Consider the following 27,580-nt stretch of genomic DNA (forward strand, 5'->3'; position numbering starts at 1 on the left):
AGGAAGGGAAAGCTCTCCAACAACCACATAATAGGACCAACTTGTTATATTGCTGTAAAGCCAGATTATTTCTTACTTTATCTACGAGCTCACAATGCCTCACCAAGAATCGGCCATTAATGTCCATGCTTAACACGGGTGCATATCTAACTAACAATCTGGCATTTATCAAGGAATACAAAGAGGAGATAAAGCACCTAAGTGTGACCTGGCTGCTACTCAAGATAAGAATGGAGTTTATGCATCATGAAAAAACATGACGACTAGCCAGATCATATCCCAGGAGGAGAGAATAATGGAATATAGACTTCCATAGAAGAATACTCCTTTGGAAGGGAAATAATCGGAAGACGCTATACAAGATTTAAAAACAAAATCTGCTCTTATAGGCAAGCGACACCATCATTCTACAAGGGCATAAATTAGGCTTAACACAACTCTGCAGCAGTTCAGACCCCTTTCTTTGTATGAGACATACTCTGGGCCACAAATCACACATGCAATACACTCAGATACTGCAGACGAATCAAAGCATTAAGTTCACATTCACACCCGAAAAACACTGAGCCGTCTTGATGAAGGATAGAACAGGGAAGTAGAAATACCTGGAAGCCATTTGATTCTGAACGAGGCTGGAGGTATAGTTCCTTGGCTAACAATCATTTGTAAGACATGGTTTTTGGCAATAGAAAAAAAAGAAAAGGAAAATAAAAATAAATCATTGCCTGATCTTTACTGTAATGGCACTGAGGAAGTGTTACTACTAAACATGCCTTGGTAGAGGAGAGTAAAACAGTGTTTTCTCATTCAGTTCTTGGCGTTGTGACTTCCAGGTACCCGACACTAGCTGCCTAGATGCTAAAAATAGATTTCCACAGGGATGAGCGAAAAGCAAAGAGACGATGCATTCTGCATATAATCAAAGGGTGCCTCATGTGCATTTTTGATATTTTGCGTCTTCGCTGTGAATAGAAAAGGGTAAATGCTACTTACGTGGTTAATAGGAAACAAAAAAAAAAGCTTATTCAGATTGTGAGTGTAACCCACTAGAAAATATCTCAAGGTTGTTGTTTTTTTTACTGCTCCTCCAGAACATGGTAATGCTATGTCGTCGATGGTAGCATTTAGACTCCCCTTTTACAATCCCTTGTTTTGCTTTTCTCAAGAACAGTGAACATGGTTTACAAACAGAAGAGACGTAAGCCTGAGTTATACTTTGTTGCGCCCCAGCATCGTGCTCAAAAAATAAACTGTCTACAGGCTCACAATGTGTCGCGGCCTGTACATTTAGCTTATTTCCAGTGTGCAACACCTGCATGCAACCAAGTATAATTCAGGCTAGAGAGAGGTAGATTGATTGATTTGAAGTTGTTGTTACTGACAGGATGAGAGAGAGACAGAGTGAGAAAGAGACAGACAGGAGTGGGGAACATGGAGGTATAGCAGAGTGATGTCCGTCGTGATTAGGCTGATCTGAGTTGAGGCAATACCGTTGGGGAGAGATGGGGTTGCTACATGATTCTTGTCCTGTATTGCTCAGGGTTTGCTCAGAGTAAGATGGGTACAAAGTTTTACATAAGGGAAGATCTCAGTATATGGGGGATGGAACACAGGGCATAGTAGTTTCTGCAACACTCCAGGTAGGGTGTTGTTGTAGCGACTGTGGTAGGATCTTGGGGGGGGGGGGGGGGGGTGGAGGGGATGGGGGGGTCAGGGGGTGGCTTTGGTTCAGATCCTCCACCAGGCCTTCCCGACTTCACTGTACAGGAGGGGGATCCCAGACGTAGGATGTGAAGATGCATGTTCTCTTTTGGTGTCCTCTCCCCCGTGTCTGGTTCCCCTAGCTTAGCCCAAAGCTTACCTATAGGGGCCCCTTTACCCAGGGTTGAGCCAGGACCCCTGTAGGTGCGTTCTGTATTGGGGTATAGCATTCCCCCCTGCACTCAATGGACTCTGTGCGCCTAAGCCCCTGGGAGGGGGCAGGGCTTAGAGGCCAGAGCCTTTTGTGGGGCACTACTTCCGTAGAAAGCGCTGGGCCAGGATGGCAGCGTCCAGGGGGCTGACAGGTTGAGCATCGTGACCCAGGCGGCGCACAGGGGGGATGCTACCGAACTGCCGCTTGCCGCTCTTGGCCTCATGGATAGTGTTCTTTTCCTCTGCCAGCAGCAGCTGCTGGCGCATGTAGTTCTCAAACTCGTACTGCGAGGACTCCTCTGTCACCTTAGCCTTGTGGTGGAGAGTAGGGATGTCTTAGAATTTTGCTAAACATGCCCATATTAACATGCCATACTAAATTCAGCCCAACTATAGCTCATACAATGTTTGGAAATATATTACCAAAATGGGACAGTGGGACAGAAAATGGCATAGACACTAAAAAAAAATTAGAACAACTTCTTACAGTTGATTGAGAGACCAGTTACATCCCCCAATTAGCCCTTCGCTAAATCCCAATGTCCAATGCCAATCCAAATAGTTTAGAAACTGTTGCTATGCAGGTCAAGCTTTCGTCACCTCATAGCTGTCAAGTGTTATTTTGCATGGCTGTGTAGTTGAACATATACACTGCTTAACGTTGTGAAAGTTACACGACTCACCCAGGTGATGACAATAATACTAATGACCGTAGTCCTACCGTGCAACATGAAAACTATGGTCGGGTGGTCGTTAAAAGTTGCTTTCTCCCTCTGTCATTTCCTCGTATTTCTAGTTAATTTAAATAATGTCATGCACATTTGTCCAGTCTCCAGTGCATAGCCTACTGCAGGCCTGGTTGACTAGATTCCTTCAAAAGACATTTTGAAGGTTTTGCTAACGAAATGATCGATTTTATATGGAGAAATCCCGTCATTTAACATGCATCTCAATGGGGGAGAAGGACAGCTTGTCCCGTCTCCTCGCTCCCAACGTGCCTATTGGACAAGGACGGGTTGGGAAGGGACTTAGCGAAGGGCTAATTGGCATAGACAAAGTATTCACAAACTAGCAGACATATACAGTGAATATGGTCTCGGATCCATTCAAGAGCTCAAGCAAATCTATAATCTCTGGTACATCCTTTTTTTATTTACAGTTGCGTACCGCGGTGCGCACTTATGGTGTCCCAAGGAACCAACCGTTACCAGTTCTTCAAAGAACATAGAAAACGCCGTCCCACCCTCACTCTGCCTGATGCTGAAAAGCTAGTCCACGCCTTTGTCTCCTCCAGGTTGGACTACTGTAACGCACTTCTTATCGGGATCACTAGCAAGAGCCTTTAAAAAGGCTCCAATAAATCCAGAACAGCGCTGCTAGGTTCCTGATGAGAGTGCGTAAATACGAGCACATCACACCCATCCTCTGCTCACTCCACTGGCGGATTGCAGAAATATCCCTGCTAACCCATCAGTGCATCCATGGCAACACTCCTTCCTACCTCAAGGAATTAAGGTCCCTGCACACGGAGTGCGTTTTTCTGATTTTTAGCTGCATTTCTCCATCGGTTTTCCTAAAACGTGTCCAGTGTGTCTCCCTTTAACCCTAAACTCACAACATCCGCTCCTCAAACACTAAATGCCCACCAAGACCAACTTGCGCACCATGGGCCTTCTGCCCGGTCGCCCCCCAATTATGTAACGCCCTCCCCGCCTACCTGAGAGCACCACAGTCGGTTGACTCATTTAAGAGAGGACTTAAGACTTTCCTTTTTAACAAAGTATTTTTAATTTTTATAGCTATGCCCTTATGTTTAAAATATTGTGTTCTCGTTTATTGATGTTATGTTTCTTCCGTTTTAATCTTTTTGCTCACTGTAGCACTTGACACTTTGAACGAAGTGTGTTATAAATAAAATCCATTATTATCACAATCCCCGCCGGGATGAATAGATTTATTTATCGCGCATTGCCAAGGTTTTTCCCCATTCAACGCTTATTTTGTGTTATTATCCTTTAAATGTTAAAATTGGCTTTGTTTCCGAATTACATAATAAACTGCCAAGAAAGGTTTAATGTTTCTACAGGTAATATCACTGTCTGGAACATAGATCTAAAGGACTATAACATCTGTATACATTGGCAGAATGTATGGAATAATATTCCGTTAACATCCCATAATTATCATTAACCCATTATAAACTGACAAAGATGTTATTCAACAACCTCAAACTCGGCCAAATCAAAATACTACTAAAGTCCTTTATGTTCATTATGTCCTCAAAATGCCATGGAAACGCATGTACACATGATGTGGGAATGTCCAGGACTCACTTTTTGGGCCAAGGTTGCATTATTCCTGTCTGACATAACTGAGACAAACATACCTTGTTCACACATTATGTTACTAAATGATGATTAATCTATAAGCTTATGTTAACAAGAAGAGTGTTATTGGCCGGCTTAACAGCAGCAAAGAGGATGCCGTAATGAGATGGAAACCACCTCATAACCTCAGTATCCATCATTTGAAGCCGTCTTCTACGAGGTTCTGAGATTGGAGGCCTCTAGTGCTCGAGCACAGGGCGCAAGGACGGATTCGATGCAAGCTTTCCCAGAAGGTTAAATCAGAACTCCATTAGGTTGAACACCTGTACTTGTACCTGTACCTGTACTGCATCAGAGATCGATTTGTTTTGTTGTCGAGGGCAGTGGAGAAACAATGGTTTTAGGCCCTTACCTCCTGCAAATGCTCAGGGTGGTTGACCTGGTCATCAATGTCCGGAACTACCTGGAGAGGACCACTTAGCGATGACACAGACTGCCTGTGAGACAGAGAAAGACAAACAAAGAGAGATCAAGTCAAAATGTATATTTTTAAGTGATATTTATCATTGGTAGAACATTAGTGAATAAATACCTGGGAATGATACAAGGCAACATGTCAATCATACAACTAGGCCAGAATCAACCCATCTACATGAAGTTATAGAATTAATCAAATTAAGTCAAACTTTTATTTTATTAATAGAAACAGATAGAATGCAATGGATACTTCTCAACCAACTCAATCAATTCCATAACAATGTAGCAATGGTAAAGCTGCTCAATGTCTAAATAACTTGTGCTTTGTGGCACAATTCCATGTAATTATTCTATTGTCCAGCAGAGGGAACACTCACCATGAGGCAATGATGGCGCTCAGGGACTCGAGCACTTCTCCCGCAGACAACCTCTGCTGGGGGTCCAATACGAGCAGCTTACGGATCAGGCACACGGTGCTTTCTGACACGCGGCCATCCCTGACAGGAGGAGAGAGGAAATGGGGCGCAGGAAGGAAAAGGTTACACATCCACAGCCGTCAGCATTATCTGAAGGATTCTACTAAAATCAACAGTCAGCAAAGAGGAGAAGTGGGTGTGGTGTAGGCGATTAAGGTGCCGCACTGCAAGCTTGTACATCAGATATTAGTAATTGTTTTTGTTAAATGTTTGGAAAATGTTTGAACATAAATCTTCACTTCTGGGAGTCCTATGCCAAATACATAACAGTTTGGGAGTCCTTGACAAGGAAAAGTTTAATAACCAGGCCTATGTCATGAAAACCAAATACATGCATGCCAGTGCTGTGCAATAAGGCACTTTGACAACAAAACGCTCATGGATGCAAAGCAGTGGCAGGACGACTGAACACTCACTCTGGGATGGAGTACTCGGCAGCCTTGATCTTGCGGAATAGCTCTTGAGGTATGCTGTCGTAGAAGGGAAACTGGCCATAGAGCATGGTGAACAGCACCACGCCAAGAGCCCACATGTCGCTGGGTTTTCCACGGTACGGTCGGCCTGGAAAAAGACGGGAGGACAGGAGTTCAGTGCGTTTAGATCAACGAGTCACGATCAACTGACTTATATTTGTTAAAAGTTTACTGGCCTAAAATATTGTGTATATAGTATCTACTATACAAGTGAAAAGGTGTACCCATACTCATTCTTCATGCTCTATCTCCGACCGAACCACACTTTTACCACACATCTCTATATGCAAAATAAATTCGCCACCCTCCCCGAACTGACATAGCCTATTTTTTAGCCGTTCAAGTTTCTTATTTACTCTGCAAATATTACTTTTATGAAAATCACGATCGAGCCAGCAGATAAACGGGTGCCACAACACGCCGAGAAACAAGGAATTTAACCACGCTACTTGCATACACTGCAACTCGCTTACAATTCGCAAACCTGGCAACACTGCCTGCCTCTTACGTCACCAGCTCTGTTCCTCCTGGCCTCCGTAGTCCGTCGCGCTCACAATCTGTCGCAGCCATCTTGCTTTTCTTTTGGATGGGCGAGTGGACATTTAATGCTAATAAATTAATTATAGGTCCAGCAAGCAAATCATGATGGTCTGATTGTGCTCAATAGGTCACAATAACATTCCGAAATTAGGTGTTGTGTTTTGTATGGCATTTTCCCCAGTAGTAGTTGCATATCTATCTCAGCTTTTGCCTGATAGCACACATGCTAACGTCAGCAGCCATAGCAACATACAGTGTGCGCAGACATAACATGAGTTGTTTACAACACAAACACACGGCCTTTTAACCACGCAATACACACAACAGCTCGGGAGTTATTAAACCGAACGTGGACGCTGTTTCAGTGTTACATTTGCTGCGCATATCGGAATAATTGTAACGGCATGCATGATAAATGTAACAACGCTAAAAAACACCATTAAACATATCGTTTTCAGCTTAAAGCTATTACATTTCATTGAAGCAACTCCTTAGCATTGTTTTCATACCATGGATGTGATAAGATAATGTATCAAACATAAGGGAAATATTAAATAGCATCGGGTGTACCAGTTTGGCCATTTCTTTTTTTTCAATGGGGCAATACATTGATTAAACAAACGTTTGATTGATTGAGTTGTACAACGTTATACAACCCTAAACTAATTTTAGAATACACTACACAATACAATACAATTTTAGAACATATTTTGCACGTTCCATTTTTTTACTCAGAGATCCCTTTAGCTACACATGTAATATTTCCAGGCAACGGACCTACACATGTCAGCTACCATAAACCACTTCAAGTTATTAGGACGAAATAACTGACAGGAGTGACGGTGCTGTGCTGTGAGTAAACTAATAGGGGAGAGCCGCCAAGGATGTAACATTTTGCACGTTTCATTCTTTTACTCAGAGATCCGTTTAGCTACACATGTAATATTTTCAGGCAACGGACCTACACATGTCAGCTACCATAAACCACTTCAAGTTATTTTTTTGATAAAACAGGTCGGGAGTTATTCAACCGAACGTGGACGCTGTTTCAGTGTTACATTTGCTGCGCATATCGGATCAATTGTAACGGCATGCATGATAAATGTAACAACGCTAAAAAACACCATTAAACATATCGTTCTCAGCTTAAAGCAATTACATTTCATTGAAGCAACTCCTTAGCATTGTTTTCATACCATGGATGTGATAAGAAAATGTATCAAACATAAGGGAAATATTAAATAGTATCGGGTGTACCAGTACCAGTTTGGCCATTTCTTTTTTTTCAATGGGGCAATACATTGATTAAACAAACGTTTGATTGATTGAGTTGTACAACGTTATACAACCCTAAACTAATTTCAGAATACACTACACGATACAATACCATTTCAGAACATATAATATTGGCCAATATGTCAAATATGTAAATATTACATATAATGGCATTGAATGGAAGCGGACCATTTGTAACACATGTTACAAATGACCCGCTTTTGCAAGTTTTCTTTGCAGTTGCTTACAGACCAGAATGAACGTGAATTCCGTCTAAACACGATGCAAACTAATGAAGAACATAAGCATGAACACATCCATGTGGATTTTTATTCACCAACACCAAAGACAAAAATTGTACCACACATATACTCCAGGTGTAAAATTAGACGCATTTTGAAGGTAAACACTTCAAACTTCAAACTCCTGGCCACGTAGAGTACGTTGCTGTACACATACTGACGCGATGGCGTCATGGTGGCGTTGACCAATCAAGATATAACGTCCATGTTACAACCGTGAAGCGTTACAACCTTGGCGGCTCTCCCCTACATTTGTTACTAACATTAGGTTGTGGCGAAGTAGACACGTGGCCAGCAGATACTGTGTTTTGGACAAACAGGCTAGGTATTGGTGTTGATTTGGGTCAACTGGACAAACAGCGTGGTGTTGTTTTGTGTCTGTGTTTGTGTTGGAGCGCCTCAGTGTGGCCGTACAGGTCATGTGCAACCTCTTCCACAGAGAGATGGAGACACTAAATCTCAGCTGGACAAACATGTTTGCATGCATGCATCGCTGCCTTGCATGCTGTGTGCTACTGTTGAGTCTGTCACTTACTTTGACTGATTTATGGCATTGTCTTTCTGTTAAAATCCAACTATGTTAATTTAAGAACTCTGGGCATATAGGTCATTGTTTATTCACTGTGCACACGTGTAGCCTATTGTATGTCAGACTGTATGTCTGTCCCACAGTCACAATCCTTTAGTACTTAGGCTGTGGAAATATTCAGGACAAAACAATGGTACATTTCCAATAACCCATTCGTTACTACATGTGGAGTCAACTCCCGCCATTTATTTCTTCCCATAGTGCGTGGCAAAGTCGCTCTGGGATGAGTGCGCGCGTAGCGCGCACGAAATTCTAGTATACATACATTCATGAATCACATTTTCAAAATTTCATTATGCTTTATGTGACATGTCAAATAAGGGGGTTTTCATAATTCTGAATAAAGCATTAGTTTAGCACAAAACACTTTCCTTGGGCTAAAAACATCTATAGCAAAAATTTGTGATGACAGCTATGGCCATTTTTAGTGCGTTTTTGTGCAAAACTAATGCTTGGAATGCATTCATGAATGTATGTATATAGACAATATTTTAGGCCAATAAAACCAAAACTATATTAACACATTTCTCACTCCACCCTGCCAGACTATGGGGATTCAAATAAATCAATGAAAAATAATGTTTATATAGTTTAACATTTGCACGTACTAGTACTGTTATTTTGGGGACAGTGTGCATTCCATCATTGGCTGCTTTAATAGGCCGCTGTGACACAGACGGAACTCAAACATAATGTATTTTCTACTCGACGACGTTTCCCACACATATGAGGAACCTCACTGCCATACGGAATAGTGTAAGTAAGTAAGTATATTTTATTTATAAAGCACCTTTCCAAATAAACAAAGTTAGAAGGTGCTGAACAATTGCCACAGTATAAAGTATGTGTGTGTGGCTACGATCATTGGAGCACCGATGAGCAAGCCAGAGATGGGCCGGAGGGTGGAGCAGAACCATAAGCAGTGTTGTCACAGCCAGTACGGCGGCAACAGCGGCAGCAGGCAATTATGGTAAGGCTTGTGACACATGCAAACACGCTCACACATACAGGAACAGGCTGGGAATGGGAGGGGAGGTAAATGGGAGTAGTTTCCCTCCAGTGACTCACCCGACGCGTGACTCACCAAAGCTCCGTTTTCATTGTGCGTCTGTCACGTTACGCTGATATAGCAACACACTCTGGGGTTTCTATGTACAGATTGTTTTCTCTGGTTGGTTGAAGGCAAGCAAGGTATTTGTTTGTGTAGGCAATGGCATCAGTATTTTGATGTGGTGCTAGCCCCTCCTATTAGTGTAGATTTTCATCTTACACGAACATTAAATTCTTGACAATGAATGGAGTCATATGTGTCTGAGCAAATGGGCTTAGTGTCTATTTTTGTCCACACGAAAGGCAGTGTCTATTTTATGTCATGATGATGTACAATGATAAGACGCCCCTCACTTCACATGGGTGTGATTTTTTTAATTACTCTTCATGTGACCACCACGCTCTGACTTTAGGTGCGTTACCTGTTCAAAACATATCAAATAAATAACGGTAGTGGGTCGCACACACCAATCCACACTGGATAGCCGAAACGTTTGTCCCTGTACAAAAATGAAATAAATATTTTGAACTGAAATCTTGGTGTGTGTGTGTGTGTGTGTGTGTGTGTGTGTGACCCACTACCGTTATGTATTTGATGTGATTTTTTACACCTGCCTGTCAAATTGTGTTCAGAGTGAGGATTCTAGTAATTAATGCTTTAATGAATGGACCGTGGGGATTTAAAACATCCTTTTTAACGGCATACAGGGCCCTTTCAACTCATCTAGCAAAAATCAATGCAATAATGCTGAACAATAAAATGTATTTCCTCGCTCAATTTGTTTTAAAGGAACAACAGTATGTCTTACAACACAGAAAGAAAATCCACCGAACGTCTGCTCCGCTTCATAATCTTTAAGGAAATACTAAGCTCAGCATCATGATTAATAAACCTACAAGGAAATGAAAAAGAAAGGAGGGGGAAAAAAAGAATGCAGCTTTTCTATAATCATGCCGATTGCGACACATCCTGATTCTTGTTGCCTAATTGCCGGACAATCAAACACGAGACCGACTCTCCGACGTTATGCAACACACTCGAATAACTCGCAGCTTCTCAGCTGGACTCACATTTGGCAGGTTCAGCCTTCTGAACAGGGGCCAACTGCCTTTCAAGGCCATGCATTATGTGGAAACAGGAGCATATCAGGACAGGATCAACAGTGAAGACGCAGTGAGTGACTGCCAACACTGAAAAATGCTTAACATATCTAGCATTCTTATCACCCGCAAAGATTAACATGTGATGTTGGCTGAATAGCCCATCTGTTTGCTATGGAAACATAGCCTCAGCCAATTTGTTTGCCTCAAAGCAAGTCTATAAATATCATGTCTATAAAACGTGGGGCTTTTACTGATCAATACCGTCGCTAGCTTGCTGTACTTTCATTACCTCACAATAGCCTCGAATGCTATCATGTTTGTGTTCACTGTACACTGTCAACAATGATATAATCCCATATTTGTGGTCTTTGTAAGTGAAAGTGAAGTGTGTGAGGCACATTGTGTACTCACCACTAAGTACATCTGGGCTAATGTAGGCCGGACTTCCTCTCTGGTCCTTTAGCAGGTCATCCTCACTCACCAGGTGTTTTCCCAGGCAGAAGTTGGTGATGGTGATCCGGTGAGTACTAAATTAAAAACAGAAAACAAATGGGTGAGTTCCCCAATTGCAAGTTCCCTGCACTCACACACACACACACACACACACACACACACTTGAATGCTTGTCCTATCGCAAGAAAGCTTAGAATGTGACAGGCAGGCCACACAAAGTAGTGAACTGACACAATTGGATGAGGGCGGCAGCCCTACTTGATTCTCTTGTCTAATGGATCTCTCAGGGCCTTGCGACTTGTGGAGGCAGCAGATGCAATAGTATCTGAAAGAGACTTATGCTCCTCATTGTAACCACATCCAAAGAGAGCCATCCTACTCTCATCATGCCTGTGATATCTCGGTGTGTGCCCCAGACACACTGGCGCTTTGAGGTTACCGTGGAAGTCCGGCTAATTTGGTTTCTGTGGAAACACTGTGGGCTGATTCCATTTCTTTGCCTGACTCAAAGATAAACAGTTTGTGTGTGGCAGAGTGAAATCATATAGGGTTTTAAACCAGGGGGACTATGGGACTATTCTGCCTCTCCTTGTTCTTTAGAGAGAGAAAGAGAAAATAAAAAGCCATGCTTTGACAAACATGTGAGTCAACTTGTGGCTTGGGATAATTGCCTGGGTGACTAAGACTGCGTGGCACTGCGCTGACAAATAGTGTATGGAAACCTGTATATGTGGTGGGGATGGCTGTTAGAATTATGCACATACATGCAAACACCTTCAAGTGCACCCACTCAATTGGTCCCAACTTAAGAATGCATACATGTGACACACACACACACACACACACACACACACACACTCTACAGACTGCTGGGTCCTGCAGGATCACACTCCTCACCCACATCCGCTTTCTAAAGAACCTGAGGTCAACAGCTTCCCCTATTCTCTCTCACTTTCACACGTAGATGCTCTGATCTCCGATCGTTCCACTCAAGGATCTGTTTAAATAATAATTTTCAACCAATTATATGTTCTGGGTGGGTAGCTGGAAAACAGCAACATGCGTCTCTGCAGCACTATGGTGGCCTCATGTGCACAAGACAGGCTGGAGAAAGTACGAGATAGTGGAGGACTAAAGGGCCTTCGACATTTAAAAAATGCCTCCTTTGTGGAGTAGCAGCTTTATCTTTTGTCTGCTCGCATCACGACCCAGACTTCTATTCTTGCACCGGAGATTGGGTGAATGAGTTCGCCTTGTTGAGGCAAGGGTCCCCAGGGACATGGGAGACCGCACCATCTCCGCTTCCTGGTCATGTGACCCCACCGGTACACAGGAAACCAGAAATGCGAACAGGCCACACAACTGCAACCCCTCCTCCTTCCCAAACTCTCCCCACAACCTCCTGCTGAAAATAAACCCCGTCCCTGGTGATGAGCTGCAACAAGGTTGAGTACAGGGCATCCTAAGCACAGGGACTTGCAAATTGCACATTCCCGAAAATACCTCTCTTTAAGAGCTAAACGTCTGAGGGTCTCTCTCTTGGCCAGAAGTAAAATTTCATCCTGAGGGGGGGAGGTTGGGAACAGCATTACACGAGAGCAGGGCTCAAGACTAACTTTTTTCACCACCGTCCCGGAACCGTCCCAAAATACAATTTGAACCGTCCCGAAGTAAATGTATACCGTCCCGGGATTTTTTTTTACAAAAAGCACCACTCAAATTGTGAAATTAATAAAATAAAGGTAAACCAAACATAGGCTACAAGTGTCCAAAATAAGTATATACCAAAGCAAAGTAAATAAAACAAATCAACTTCAAACTAAATAATTTAAGTTAAAACCAACAAGTGTCCCCGGCAGTTACAGTATTCCTATTGTAATAGAAATACAATTAAGCCAAACAAATAATGTACTGCATGTATTGAATACATGCAGTACATTAATTGTTTGGCTTCATGTTTCTTCTGTAGATACACTGATTTAGTCAAAATGCTCCCAGATGAAAAATAGGGCTTGGTTAAAAATGTTAATCGAATTAATCAGAGGCTTTGTAATTAATTAATCTAAATTAATCACATTTTAATCGCATATCAATATTCGACCTGAGAACAGTGATTTTTATTTTCAAATGGATTTTGTTATTTTGGTGTAGGCTACTTGATCAAGACCAACAGATAACGTGCAGCAATGCAGGTATATGAATACTCAAATGTCTATTACATGGTTGGCATGAGAAAACAAATAAAAACAACTTTATTAGGGGGAATACTAAGACGAAGGATCAATAAATAATAATAATAAATACAATCAATGTGGAATGAGAGCGTTTTGGTTTTGGGGTGTGCATTCCACAGTGTTGGGGCAGCAATTCCAGAACAATCTGAGCATTATAAAACATCTGTTGCTTCAGATGATATATACCAACATATTATTTAATGTCGACGCCAGCTAGCAAGCCTAGCATGGAAGCTAACGTTAAACGTTGGTGTAGTGTAGCCCCAATTGTCCATATGGAACCTTTCTGTGGCACACAACCATGGTCTTATCCACGCTTCCAACCGATAGTTTTTCAATCTAAATGTCTCATCCACGGGGCAAAAGCAATATAATTCCTATGATTCCGTTGGGTGAATGTAGTGTGTGCGTTGTTGTTGTCAACGGGAGGCATACTGTCCGACAGAGCATTGGTTGACGGCACGGCAAATTCTCATGCTGCTCATGGCTGCACACGAAATGCGCATTTTCAGTGTAAAAACTCCTCTCGTCCCGAAACCGTCCCGGATGAGATACATTTACGTCCCAAATAGATATTTTACAGTCCCCGGGACGTCGGGACGCCGTTAATCTTGAGCCCTGCACGAGAGGCCGAGGCCTTTTCCCCCCAACGTTTTGCCCTTTTGTCTCCAGGACTACAAAATGAGCTCGCACTTTGGTCAAATTGGAGAAAGGTTTGCCACCAACTCATTTTACAGCAGCATCAAACAAAAACATGACAAACAAGCGAGCGAGTCAACAGGACAAAATGTGTGTGTGTAGGGGGCGGGGGGGGGGTTGAGCAGAAAGCAAGGGCAGCAGCATACAAATGTCAAATGTGTGAGCTAATCTTCAACACAATGGCAAAACGATGGCTCACCAGACCCCTGCTGATGTCAATTAACTGAAAGCAATCTATACAGTAGACAAAGTCCTATTAGCACCTGGGTGTGGTGTGGCTGTATTTGTTTGCATACTGTGTGTTGGTGTATCATGTATGCACATCCAACTGCCGGTCAGCATTAAGATGTCAAGGGAAATCGATACAGCCTTACATGCACACAGTCAACAACCGTGATGAGAGATCTACAGCATCCTGCACAACAAAATCATTATGGGTCCATTTTTGCACTCTCAAGAGTGAAATAAACGCTTACGACTTCATGTGCGCTAGCCTTGCAAGAGGAAATCTCATCATCGTTTGCCTAACACTGCTAAGCTAATTGATGCTGAATTTCCCAGAGTGACGTTAGGACAGCAGGAACAGACAAGGTTAAGGGAGAGGGGAGTCCTTGCTCTGATTAATCCCATATTATAATCCCATTCTGCATGTCTGGCGTTAGGAGACAGAAAATGCACTAGCGAATGCAACTTCAAGGCAAAAAGGTAGACATAAAAAAGGGGGGGGGGGGTGGGGTGGGGAGTGAGGAAATGATGAGGAAACAAAGACAAAGAGGGAAGGAGAGTAAAGGCAAAGAGAGTGGGATGGTTGCAAATGAAAAGAGAGAAAGCAGAGGGTAAACAGAGAGATGACTCTGTGTGTGTGACGTGCATGGCGGTGTGTGAGTCAGCCCTGAGCTATGGGGCCTTTGGCAGGCCTCTCCTTTGTCTCCAGCTGGGACGGAGTGTTCCGCTCGTCTGCTCCATGCTCTCCGCCACCCCTCCCTCTCTCTGGCCAAAACACTCTCCTGTTTCATCACCACCACTGCTGCTGGTGAGGGCACCGGAGCTACAGCACTGACTGTGTGTGTCACAGTGAGTGCATGTGCTCGTGTGAGCGAGAGTGTAGAGAGAGCCGGTGAATGTATGCATGCGTGAGTTTGTGTGTGTGTGAAAGTGACGCCATACATGGGAGCATTACTTTTCAACGCATGCACTCATGCATATAAAACTGGTGATGTTCCACAAGAGAATGAGTGGCCTCTGTCACAAATAGAACAGACCTGTGAATATGCACAATCATGCTGTCGGATGTATGCATGGTTAGCTGTGAAGGTGTGTCTATCTGTATGTATATTTAGATAAGCATGCGTAGGCTTGAGAGCGTGCGTTTGTTAGTCATGTGGCCCCCGTATCAAAAGACTGGCTTTATGGGGTATTTTTTCCAGCGTCTGAGTGTGCACTCTCTGCAAACACATTTCACAAAATGAGGAAAATGGCAATAGCTGTTCGCACTCTGATACAAAATGCTCGCTTAAACATGGTCTGCCAACATAATGTCTCTCACTATAGCAAAGAATATTCTTTGGATGAATTTACAGCAGAATTAGCCGTTTAAGGGGGAGGAAAAGGGAGAGTGGCTGAAAGCCAAACACTCCCCCAATTCACTCAGTCTTTCTCACACACTCGGCACGTTTGGAGAGGGCTTTATGGATGAGGAGCTTGCATTCCGCAGAGCCTATCCGATTTGTGGGACTCTGACCTGAGGTGCACTCATGCGCGTGTGCGCACACACACACACACACACACACACACACACACACACACACACACACACACACACACACACACACCAGTGTTTGTGTGTATGCAGTGCCATTCCCCTGCATGTGTGCGCACGCTCGCACATACACACGCTCTGACCCCCATTACCACCAGCCAGTTTCCAGAGAACAAAGCAAATATGCATTTTTTCGCCCTCTGTTTTGCACTAGGTTGTAGCCCCCTCTCCTCCTCCTTACTTCCAGGGAATGTGACTGCGGGAAATGAATCATCAAGTCTTACTCAACACACAGGCATGGGGGAGAACCAGACAGGAGAGTCAAGAGTAGTTTCAGTAAAAGTGACTTTAAGTTAGCATTGGTGGTCCCAGGATCGGGGACTGCGAACTTGACCCCTGCTGGGTATAAGGTCAAATGCACACTGGATACAGGTCGCTGGGCCTGGCTGTGAGGGCTCTCATGCATGACCGAGTCTAAAGTGAGCGACTTACTGTCAGGCTAACTTGACAACTAGGACTAATGAAGGCACTAGGGCCCCAATGAGATGGCCTGACTGGCAGATTGATCGCAGTTCATCTTACCGTTTGTTCAGCACCATGTTTCCAAGCTTAAGGTCTCTGTGCACAATATTCTTCTGCAGGGAGAGAAAGCGAGAAGTAGAGGAAAGATTGGTCAAACTGTTCTGAGTGAATCACTGCAATCAAAACAATCTTTCATCTCATTTCTGGGAGTGGCACACGAACATGGGAAATGAGTCATCGAAGGGATGTATGACCCGAAACAACAACAATGCAATTTGCCTTCCATGCTGAGAAAGGCACAAAAAGTTTGAGCATGTTTGCATTTTTATCAGTCCGTTACCTTCACCAATGGAATTACTAAATAAATGGAATTCTGTGAAATTTTAGTATTGTACATACACCTGCAGGTGTATACATCATGATGATGTGGCAATAAATAAAAATAAATAAGATATATTTTCAGCTGAAAAGCGTTGACACAACACATTGCATATGGATAAATAAATCATCATAAGCGTTTCAGTACTGTACTTGCTGTATATATTATATGCACACGTACATACATTATAGGTCAGATGGATCTCACCTTGTGCAGGGCCTCCACAACTCGCACCACATCATAGAATATAACGATGGCCTCGCGTTCGCTCAGTCGCTTCTCCTTGATGACATAGTGCTGCAGGTTGATGAGGTCCGCCGTCTTGTCGCTGAAGTCGTGGGCACACAGGCAGTCCAGCACCAGGCAGATTCGCTTCTTCATCCTGCGCACCTTGTTGGCCTCCATGTCCTCCACTATCTCGTACGCTCGGTCCTGGAAAAGTTAATAAATACGACAAATGTGAAGACAAGGCAAGGTTTTATTTCTACCGGACATTTTATTCATTGCTTTAAGGCATACAAAGAGGCATTTAAAGAATAAAAAATAATCAAAAGTTATTATATAGTGTATTATCCTGGGTTCATAATATAAAATGTATTTTGGCCCTAAAACATTGACTGATTTAAAGATAATCACCAGAATTATGACTCACCAATCATGATCACCAATATTTTTAAATCAGTTCTATGACAAACTTGGTGTAATGTCCTTGGGTGGAAGCTGCCTTTTTTATATTAAGTCATAACACGCCACCACCACCACCACCACCAACTAATTGACCGTAGATTAATATACATCACTAATATAATCAGCTTGTGCATGAATCACATGGAATGGATTCCTGTAGCGCACGACACAATCAAAGTGATCCACTCAACATGGGAAGGACCCTGGCCTGGGAATGCAATCAATAACAATGCCTCCAGAGTCCAGCCAACAGTAGCACGCTCTAGATGTGAATGGAACACGTCCGGCGTCCGCCCCTCCTTACTGGGGATGCGGTAACTGAAGATGAATAACAAAAGGTCATTCTACTGCACAAGCTTATGCCTAAGGTCTTAGCAGAACCACGGCTCCTCCATTGATTTCTGTATCAGGTTGTCAAAGGGCCTCTGCGCGCTTTCATTACAAACTGCTTCTAGTGCAGCGGGGATGCTCTATATTAATTCAATCAATATCGTGGGCCTTGCATGAATCACAGATTGCCACAGCTCAATGCTGCTATTCTGAGAACACTACTGTAGTGGGACAGGAGCTTGTGCAACACATAAGAGAGCAGGCAGATGGCACAATAACAAAGTTAGCGCAGGAGACGTACGGGAAGAGAGGAAGGAGGTGAGGGAGTGAGTCATTGTGAATGGATGGTGCTGTGAATAGAGAACGACTGCAGATAAATAAGTCTATGGGTTTTTAGTTGTACTCTCCTTCCTATCCACTCGAACCAAGACTGATTAAAACAAAAGCAGCAAATTAGTCCCAATGACGATGATACAGTATGCAGACTTACTGAGGCAAGAAGAGCACGTCCATACTCGTTTTGAAACAATTTACAGAATGAAACTGAAACGTCACTGTGGTGATGCCAGTGTGTTTTGTAAAACACCCAGAGGTGCCGACTAATACAGACTAGTATATAAAGTATCAATGTTCTCTCTCTTGTCACTATATAACGAAGCCCATGTTTATTTTTATGCATTGAGGCAATATGCATGTCTGTGTGTATCATTCTTATAGCCTTTTTTGAGAATCGTGCAATTGTCCATTTGATGTCATGCTGTTTGCTTAATGGGATAGTTCACCCCCAGACACATGGTACGAACTTGTAGGTCTGCAATTTAAAAAAAAATCGAAGACCGACTGACATAGAAACATAGCTTTTTCAGAAAAATGTCAGGATATAGAAGACATTTTTAGAATCTGATCTTAGGTCAAAATGGGTTAAAAGCCACAGCACTCTATTTTCTTAGCATTTAGCTTAAGTTCTTCTCCAGGGCAACTCTGACGAGTGAGAGACCCTTGGCTGATGGCCATATTGCTAGTAGTCCACCCTGACTAGTACCTGGAAGAGACCGTGGTGGTGCACCACTCCATCCTGGTTGTGTAGCAGGGACAGCAGAGAGAACTCCGTGTGTAGCAGCATCTTTCCCTGCCTCTCCTCCTGGGTCTCCCCGGCAGAGTCGGCCCGCTCCTCCAGTGTCAAGATCTAAAACAAGGCACATACACAAAGGTCAGAGGTCACCGGGGCAACAGTGGCCGAAGGGTTTGCGGAGTGGTCTTGATATCGGAAGGTCGCTAGTTCGTATCCCCGGACCGGCACGTTAAAATTACCACCGCTGAAGTGCCCTTGGACAAGGCATTGAACCTCTACCATGAAATGTTCTATGAGCAGGGCCTGGCTGTAAACAAGTTCTTGAGCTTAGTCCAGTTACCCTGGGTAAACATTAGGGCTGTCAGTTCACCTCTATAATCCAATTCGAATTTCATTGCTTAATTATTTGTAATTTTCGAATATATTCGAATATTTACATTGTATTTTAGCTCATATTTAGCCTATAATAATACACAGAATAACAAGGTTTTGACGATGCACGTTCTGTCCACTAGAGGGCCCCCCCTTCCAAACGACAAAGCAGTAGGTTCAGTAGGTTTTCGGCACAAAATAGCGTTTAAACTGTTGTTTTATTGAGCACAGTGCACTCATCACGGTAAGATTGTTGTCTGTCTATAGTGCAAATGCATTTTACAGTGAACGTTGTATACTTCTGATACAGTATAGCCTGAGTAGTGAGTAGGCTAGTCAGGAATCATGAACTTTTTCTTTTTTCTTTTTAAACGGAATGCTGTCACGATGAACAGGCCATCATTAGTAAATAGCAATGAAGATATATAGAGATGCCTATATTTTGCGCTAAAGTAATTGTTGAATAACACATAAATGTAGGTTTTAAGGCTAGAATGGCATTGTAGTGGACTATAGTGAGAGGCGAGATTGTCTTTCCTTCATTGCGGGACTGCAGGACTAGTCTGGAGATATAGTCGTGGATGATCAGCTTCAGACAGTCAGTGTTTTGGTTCGTACCTGGAGTTTTGCATTATCTCCGCTGTGCACAGCAGCACAGGGGAACTGTCTTTAATATATCCATGGTCGTTTTCAGTTGCTTTCCATGTGCAACACAAAAGTAGCCTACCATGTGTTTGTTTTGGTAATAGCCTACTGCAGGCGCAGCCATGCTGATTCACGTAATCGCGTAGGACAAAATGAAACCAGCCGGACCAACGTTAATGGTTTAATGCACGTAGGACCCGCATTTTCAAACTGTCCACAATATGCGACAGACTCGACGGTACTAATAAAACATGCGAGTGATTCTTCTTAGTTGCAGCGCGCTGTGCGACTGCGTGTGTGCATGCGTGCAGAGGAGGGAGGAGGTGACGAGGCGCGCGTGTGACCGTGTGTGCGTGCGTGCAGATGGGAGATTTCACAGCGGTAGATTCGTTACTCAATACATTTAGTGAGCGGATAAAATAACATAAAACAAAATAAAAATATTAAATAGAATTAATAAATGATAAAAGCTCCATTCGAATGGCAATTTTAACTTTCGAATATATATATTTTTTTTAATATTCGAATTTCTTTCATATTATGAAATTCGTTCTGACAGCCCTAGTAAACATAGTACCTTTCCTTTCCTTTTTACCTGACACAGACTCTGAAAAGGATGAGAAACGGGCGAAAGATTGTGCCACTTGAGATTAAGACCATTATTATAGCAAGCACAATAATTTTACTGGAAAAGCATGTGGCCATAGTTTAGCATGTAGCAGGGGGTTTGAACTATGCAGCTGCAGGGCCACGCACAGACGTTTTGGGACAAGGAAAAAAAAGGGCACTCACCCCACCTGACTATGTTGCCTCGCCTTTGCCACCCATAATCACTAAACTACCAAAACGTAACGACCCATTTCAGAAGTGAATTGCATGACAGAGACCTCATTGCTATTAGACTAGCTTGCATGCTCACATGGATTAAAGCAAAATAACATCTCACGACTGAAAAGGTTTGCATGAAGTGCTAAATGTGCGATTTGTGAGACAGCATGAAAGTAGCCGCCCCACACACTAGTGCTGATTCCTAAACAATCAACACAATATGAAAAATGATGATGTTTTAGTAATATTATATTGTCCCTGCCGTCAACCAGGTGAAAGAAATCACAGATTAATGCTTTAACCTTTATTTTCTTCTGACTGAGACTATCACAGATGTTATGGAAGATGCTTCGGAACATATAGCTTTGGGTCAAACTAGTAACAATATGTTCTGAACCTTTGACCACATCAAATGCGCTAAATTATCCGAGAATAGACGATCTACAAGCTCTCAATGTGTGACGCATTGAGAGCATGTTTTTGCTGTGCAACATGCCTCCAAAGAAGACATGATGATGGCTTCTATGGAATCAAAAAGACTAAAATCAGTCGTGGCGACTGAGAACTTTAATGTGCTCACGAGTACCGAGGCTAGTAATGGCAACACTGCCTACCTTACAGTGAGTCACATAATTCACCATAACCAATCTGGGAGCTGGGGATGTTTTCCATGACAAAATGGATTTAGAATGTTGGAAGGTGAGACAAAACCTTTTGGAAAGTTGATTCATTGAGACAAAACCTTTTGGAATGGGGGTAGTTGGAGAGCAGAGTGGCGAGTACTTCTTAAATTGATAGTGATTTTATTTTTTACATTTGATCATTTCAATAAAACACAAATGACACCAGCCAAATAGGGGGCACATTTAAACTATGTAAGTGTGACTGTGCAGCTGGGGGCAAAAGGCAGGGGAGAGGGGACTAAAGCTTTGACACATTGGCACATGTCCCACTGCTAGTAAACAAGCCATGCTGTAGACACTGAGGCGCTGCAATCCTGGGGGGTGGGGTCTCAGAATGACTCACCTCATGGACATGGCATGAGGTCAAAAGTTGACATTCCAGGTAGGGTGCTACCTTTCTCATTCTTTTCCACCTCCTAATGTGACTTTTGTGTAAAAAGACATTAGTGGATTGCCCCAATAAAGAAACAGCCTGACTGGGGCCTGTCGTTTGACCCAGGCTGAAACAGTGTGAGCCATAAAATGAACACTGACAACAAGGGTACGTACTTAGGGAGGTCAAAGGTTCAAATGACTATGGTGATACATTGTTTGGATGGGAATGTTCAAACTGCTTTTGAACCATGAGCTTACAGTAAAGGTGGTTGCAATGCACACTGGACCCGTTTTCCGCAGCGTCTTTCTGTGGGTTTTCCGAAAAACACGTCCAGTTTGCAACCACCTTAAGTCATTGACATTTGAATACAAAAAAGTCACACACACACACACACCTTGAGCTGATAGAAGTCATCTGTACCGTCTTTCCGGGCCAGACACTGCACTATGCTGGGCACTGGTGAGTTGCCCAGGCGAGGCCCTGCAAGTGAAAAGGTGAGATATGGGGGGGGGGGGTGTTAGCAGGGGAGACAGCTGCTTGACCAAAAGGTATGCTGAAGTGTGTGGTCTCTGCAAGTCATTTTAGGCTGCATGCGCATGCAGCCATTCACACCTTTCAGCCTCTTGTTTTCTTTGACACTTGCCGTTTAGTGTGTAATGCTGAAGATTTGACAGATTTTGAAAATATGGAAAAGACAGGTCTTCTTGAGAAGAGGTAGGAAGCCAGTTCAAGCCACAGACTGAATGTCTTTGAACCAATGTCAAGGGGATCAGAAAAATTCTTCACATTCTTGTCTCAGATGTGTACACACACAGACACCCCCCATTCCCACCTCTTTCCTGCACAGTATACACAATACACACAGGCCCCCCTTTTGGGGCTTAAATAAATCTTCCTTACCGAGGACGAAGGGCCCGGCTCTCTTGGCATTGCTGCCAGATATCCCTGGACATAGGAGCTTGCTGGGCCGGCTCGAGGTCTCCCCAGTTCCCCTCTCTGACAAGCGTCGCTTAGACATACTGGAGCTCTGCAGGGGGAACAAATATATCAGATGAAGATATAGGCAAATTAAAACACTGAAGACTGACATTTGACTGCAAGGATGCAAAGTCTGCAGTTTCATCTGAGCTACACCTCCAGGACTAAAGTAGTTCAACTGAGCATCTGACAAAATAACTCCACGATCAAACAAAACTGAAACTTTCATGTGCTTAAATAGCAGTCCTTTAAAATGAATGACCGTAGTCCGTACCAAGAACATCAGGAGTTGTCCTCCAGTCCTGGCTGACTGAGAGCAAGGTTGTGTTATGTGGTACAATACCAAAAAGGACAGAAGAGAAAAAGGGGGTAAAATTCAGGGAAACTCCTCCCAGCCTGTTTTAAACACCCCTCCCACACGTTTACCAACACCTCAATGCGAATGCAAGGCCATTACGACTCCATTCAGCATGATGGCTGTTGGTGTCAAGGGCAACACCTAAAGGTTCAGGCTCCACATGGAGCATTGAGAAGGGGCCCATGACCCCATGTTCTGCAATTGAAATGAATAAATAAATAATAATAAAATGCAACTATGTAAAAACATTTTGCTCTGACACCAAATTATTTTATGATCGTGGCAGTGCTCGGCAATTGACATATTTTGCAGAGGCTCTGTAGCATTGCAACAGAGGTCCGGCTTTAGCGTTTTACTGTTGCAAAGCATTCAGGAAAATCCTTCCACTCTTAATCTGCATGGTTTTATCTGAAAATCTGTACAGGCAGCTTATCTAGGCCTGGCTGGTGAGGCATGCCTCCCTCTCAGAAATGACATGCGTGTCATTGCAGGGCCAAAACCTTTAATTTCAAAGCGTTCTATACTAGTAGGAGAAACGCATACCAGAGGAACTGGTGACAAATTGTGACACAAAGTACAGTAAACCGGTAGACCTGTCCTGCAGCCCAGGATTTCAGAAGCTTGAGCTTTGTTTGCTTATAATGAGTTCTTCTATGATGATTCCCCCACCAACCCCCGGTTCCCGTAACAAGGAAGTGGTGCTAGAACTGAAGGGAGTGATTCACCCAGCTGTCGCCCCGGGGGTTCCCTCCCATGGACTAGAATTCCTCTCTGAAAATGGTTTAAATGTCATTGTGATGACACCAATGAGGATGTGAAATGTCCTACAGCTCTCTAATCAGTAGGAAAAACTGAACAAAGAAATCACAGTTACATTACCAAGTATACACTATATATCCTAAACACTTCTGCGTTTTCAAAATAGTTTTGGTGCACCACTTGCCGGTCAGCATTTTGGCAACGCAGAGGCATGCAGGAAGAGTTGGCACTTGGAAGTCAGCGTGGGCCGATATGAATTCTCACTTCCATGAGGTTTTCTGTGATCCCAGACAGCAGACAGTGTCATCACATCTCTTGCCCGTCTGTCGCCATCACTACTAGTCATCACCCACCAAGGGCGATGAGATGAGGTTTTCATGTGACAACATTTATGTGCACAAAAAAACCACAAGTGACCCAGAGTCAAAATACAGATAATAAGAGAGTAACAGAGTATTATAAAGCAGTCAAAGGGACAATGATCATAAGACACATCATTATGATCCTATGTGTCTGACTGGCCACAACTGAATGACGTCCATGCATCTGACAGATTAGGGTGAACACAGAATAAATTGAAATTGAATGTTTAACTGCTTCAGTAGGCAAGAATTTCCATACTATTATCAGCCAGTTTCAGACAAAGCCATATATTGCTGGGCAATTAACCAAAGATTTACTGCTATTTAGAACTAATCATGTGACCTTGTAGATCTGCTGCTATTTTCCCTTTATCGTTCATTAATAGTAATTGAGGCAAAAGTTTCGTATTGATTCATATCACCCAGCCCAAGGGTTATCTGTAGCTATGCATAGTTCAACTCATCACACAGCTACGTTTAATTCCACCATTTTCCAGGAAAACTTACCCATATCCCCTTAGTTTGGAAATCATCCACTTAGTATTTACAAATCTTGCTAAGCAATCCATGCACATTGAACCCTTAACAGTAAAGTGACTCACGGGTAGAAGGTGCCCCACACTTCACAGCAATTTAAACATTTACCCACTCAACAGTGGATGCCCTGCTTCAAAGAAACTTCCGACAGCTCTAAAAAGCAGAGGTCAAAGTACCTAACTAATGCACATTGACCTAAATGACTTCAGTGTGATGACAGCCTTGTCTGACGCTAGTCTGCCTCTCTCCAGACGATGATCTAGCAAGCGAGACAAATCTGCCTCCAATTGTACCAGAGAAAGGAGAACAGAAACACTTGTTTCTGAATCACAGTATCACACAAAAGGCGGATAGACATGCTGTCAGTGCCCACGAAAATGTGGCCTCTGTAAATAGCATTAGGAGGCCAAAACGACCACATCGGTGGCTGCAGATCCACCCACAAGACTATCTATTGTAGCAGATACCCTGGCTGCATGCCACTCGGCGGGCTCTGCAAGGAACTCCTACATCTTTGTTTTAATGCCCGAAAGGACAAAGAAAACAAAGGAAACTTGAAGCTATTGATTGATATATTTATTAACAGTTTGCAGAATTACAGCATTCCAATTTCCAAGCACAACTCAATACAAAGACTGTTAACTGTGAGTGGACGACTCAAAAAGCATTACACGTGTTAAGAAGGTCCACCTTGTTCAATTCATCAAAACATTTAGAGACTACAAATAGACACTTCAATATGGCCAAAGAACAGAACAGGAAATCATCATAGTTGATGAATATGGTGATCTAATATAAAAAAGTAAATCACTTATCAACATAAGCCTATGGGAAAGGCAATAAATTGATCAAATGCAGGTGTGGAGGACAAAGGGCTTGCCTCTCTTCCACAGTCTTTCCCTTACAGCTCGAAGGTCATATGGGCTTCAATCCTATTGTCTGATTGAAATGTTGACATGCCCATCAATCAAGCGAGTTCTAGTCAGCTCTAGAGCTATAGCTGCAGTCGCTGGCTACATCTAGTCAGAACGTCCTTGACCACTCTACATGGCAAAGACCACAAGGTCATGATGCAACTGGATCTAAATATTTATCAAGACAGATATAGTATTGCTTGGATCCATCTTATGACCACAGGGACTCCAGACATCTGGTTACAGCGTGTACTGTTAATCCAAATAAAACCACAGACTCAGACTGAGTGTGCAGGGCAATGATGCAATTTATGCACGTAAGACAGTAAGTAAGGCTTATCGGGGAAGCCAGGGGCTATGTTGTCCCCACAACAATAACTATCTGCCTGCCGCCTCACGTCGTCTCGACACAGCCACCCATAATATTGCCATTCATTGTGAAGTTACTGTTGAATGAATGCAGCGTTTGCATAAAAATGCAGCCAGCGAAGATAACATCTTACTTAAGGTGGGCTACACGAGTGATTTACAACGCCAAGCATATATGTGATACATGCAAAAGGAAAGTACAACAAACTAACAAAGCTTACTGGATACATGGTTTAACAAGCCATGGCCAACAGCGGCCAGCCAGCCACACAAAGGGGCACGTACTGCAAGCGACACAAGGAGTTGGTGGTGTTTGAACGCAAACTACCAAACGCAGCATGAATGCATCAATATCACAGAGGCCAGCACACAGTACATTATTCACACCACGATTGTGTGTGTAGGCAAGAGGCGAATAAGTTACATAGCTAGCGAAGTTTCTCTCAGTTCAGCCGGGAGGCCATTTAAACAAATTAGCTCCAGCTGGCTAAAGCTTAATTTAAAATTCTCCATCGCGCAAGGGTGCCGCTTGCAAAAAACACTACGGATCTACAAGTTAACAACGCGCTGAGTGATAGAACTGTAGATTTGTTGTTTTTTGACAAGCGACACCCTCGTACTATGGAGTTATATCGCATAGCATAACCGATGAGCTCTCCTTTCTCTCTAGCCTGGTTTCTAAGCTTCGTCGTACGACGACGTCGCGCGGACAAAAATAGCCGATATACATGCTCACGAGGACCAGCGTTCTTGATCCATAGTGAGCTTGCAGATCGGCTATTCTCGGCCGCGCGATGGAAGCGTTCCTTGTTCGTCAACCTCGCTTCTTACCTCGAGCCCAACACCGCCGGGGTTTAAAGTCTCACGTCGTGTCGTTACAAGCGGGGCATTTCTCACACAAACGACGCCGTTTGTTCCTCCAACTGAAAGGGGGCCAAGGGGGGGGTATGGTGGTTTCGGGGTCGTTTTTGGCCGCTGCTCGGCTTGCTGCTGCTACCGAAACGAGCAACAATCTGTGGAAAAGCCTCTGCTCCGTCTCCCTGCTCGCATCTTTCCACAGCGACAAGCACCACCTGACAACGGAAATGACGCACATGATTATAGCAATGACAGACAGCTACTGTCAGCCAATCACAGTGGCCCTGTGTTTTAGACTGAAATACATTAGATCTCTATATCTTTGGAGGTAGCAGATCCGGCCTAGAGCGGATACGGAAACGGTCTGTGTGTAACGGTCATGTGTGATGAAATCACCGGACACGGTAGGCGGGCTCTGGCTCTAATGCCGTATCTGAGCAGTAAATAGGAACCTGGTCTGGTGACGCGATTTGTTTCTCCTGGTAAATGATTGAGCGCCGATGATGAAATGTTTTTATTTATTTATAATAATAATAGGAAGGTTGCAAAGTGAAGAAGATTACATCATGCCATTACTGAAAATGCATTTGAGGCTTTTGGAGCTGCTGTGCTGTAATGAGCAACTCAGACTGTTCTAAACGTGGAGTATCAAATTGCTCTTCATTCAGAATAGAATTATGACTCAGAGTCAGATTGAAACTGTATATCCTGTCCTTGATTGCAAATTAGAGCCCTGCGGACGAGCTTACATTATAGGCTACATTTGACTTCCATACCCTGTTATCAAAAGAGCGTGTGTTGTTGTCTTGGTGTTTAATTCGTAATATTAAACTTTTATTGTCCAAATAAGAGGTTAAAGTATGCTTCGAACAAGCTTAA

The 27,580-nt window shown here is 43.3% G+C and overlaps 1 protein-coding gene across 1 annotated transcript; it reads right to left on the reverse strand.

Annotated features, from left to right (window-relative positions):
• Positions 1 to 1,710: 1,710 nt before the first annotated feature.
• stk40 (serine/threonine kinase 40) lies at positions 1,711 to 26,895 on the reverse strand. Its single transcript, XM_080767939.1, has 11 exons — positions 26,675 to 26,895; positions 22,467 to 22,593; positions 21,961 to 22,046; positions 18,633 to 18,776; positions 16,781 to 17,005; positions 16,255 to 16,307; positions 10,939 to 11,054; positions 5,611 to 5,755; positions 5,096 to 5,215; positions 4,654 to 4,738; positions 1,711 to 2,226 (listed from the first exon to the last, which is right to left on the reverse strand). Exons 2-11 carry the CDS (start codon positions 22,582 to 22,584, stop codon positions 2,014 to 2,016), a joined length of 1,305 nt encoding a protein of 434 aa, XP_080624065.1. The 5' UTR covers positions 22,585 to 22,593; positions 26,675 to 26,895; the 3' UTR covers positions 1,711 to 2,013.
• Positions 26,896 to 27,580: the final 685 nt, after the last annotated feature.

This window comes from Protomyctophum bolini (genome assembly GCF_963924005.1).
Source record: "Protomyctophum bolini genome assembly, chromosome: 7".
Lineage (NCBI taxonomy): Eukaryota > Metazoa > Chordata > Actinopteri > Myctophiformes > Myctophidae > Protomyctophum > Protomyctophum bolini.

What these genes read in the sequence shown, in the direction of transcription:
- stk40 (XM_080767939.1), bottom strand. Translation starts at nt 22,584, where the DNA reads ATGTCTAAGCGACGCTTGTCAGAGAGGGGAACTGGGGAGACCTCGAGC. An exon ending in AACATGGTGCTGAACAAACG is followed by an intron (nt 11,055 to 16,254) that starts GTAAGATGAACT and finishes TTTTTAATTTAG; the next exon opens with TACTCACCGGATCACCATCA. An exon ending in TAGCCCAGATGTACTTAGTG is followed by an intron (nt 5,756 to 10,938) that starts GTGAGTACACAA and finishes GTCTTTTTCCAG; the next exon opens with GCCGACCGTACCGTGGAAAA.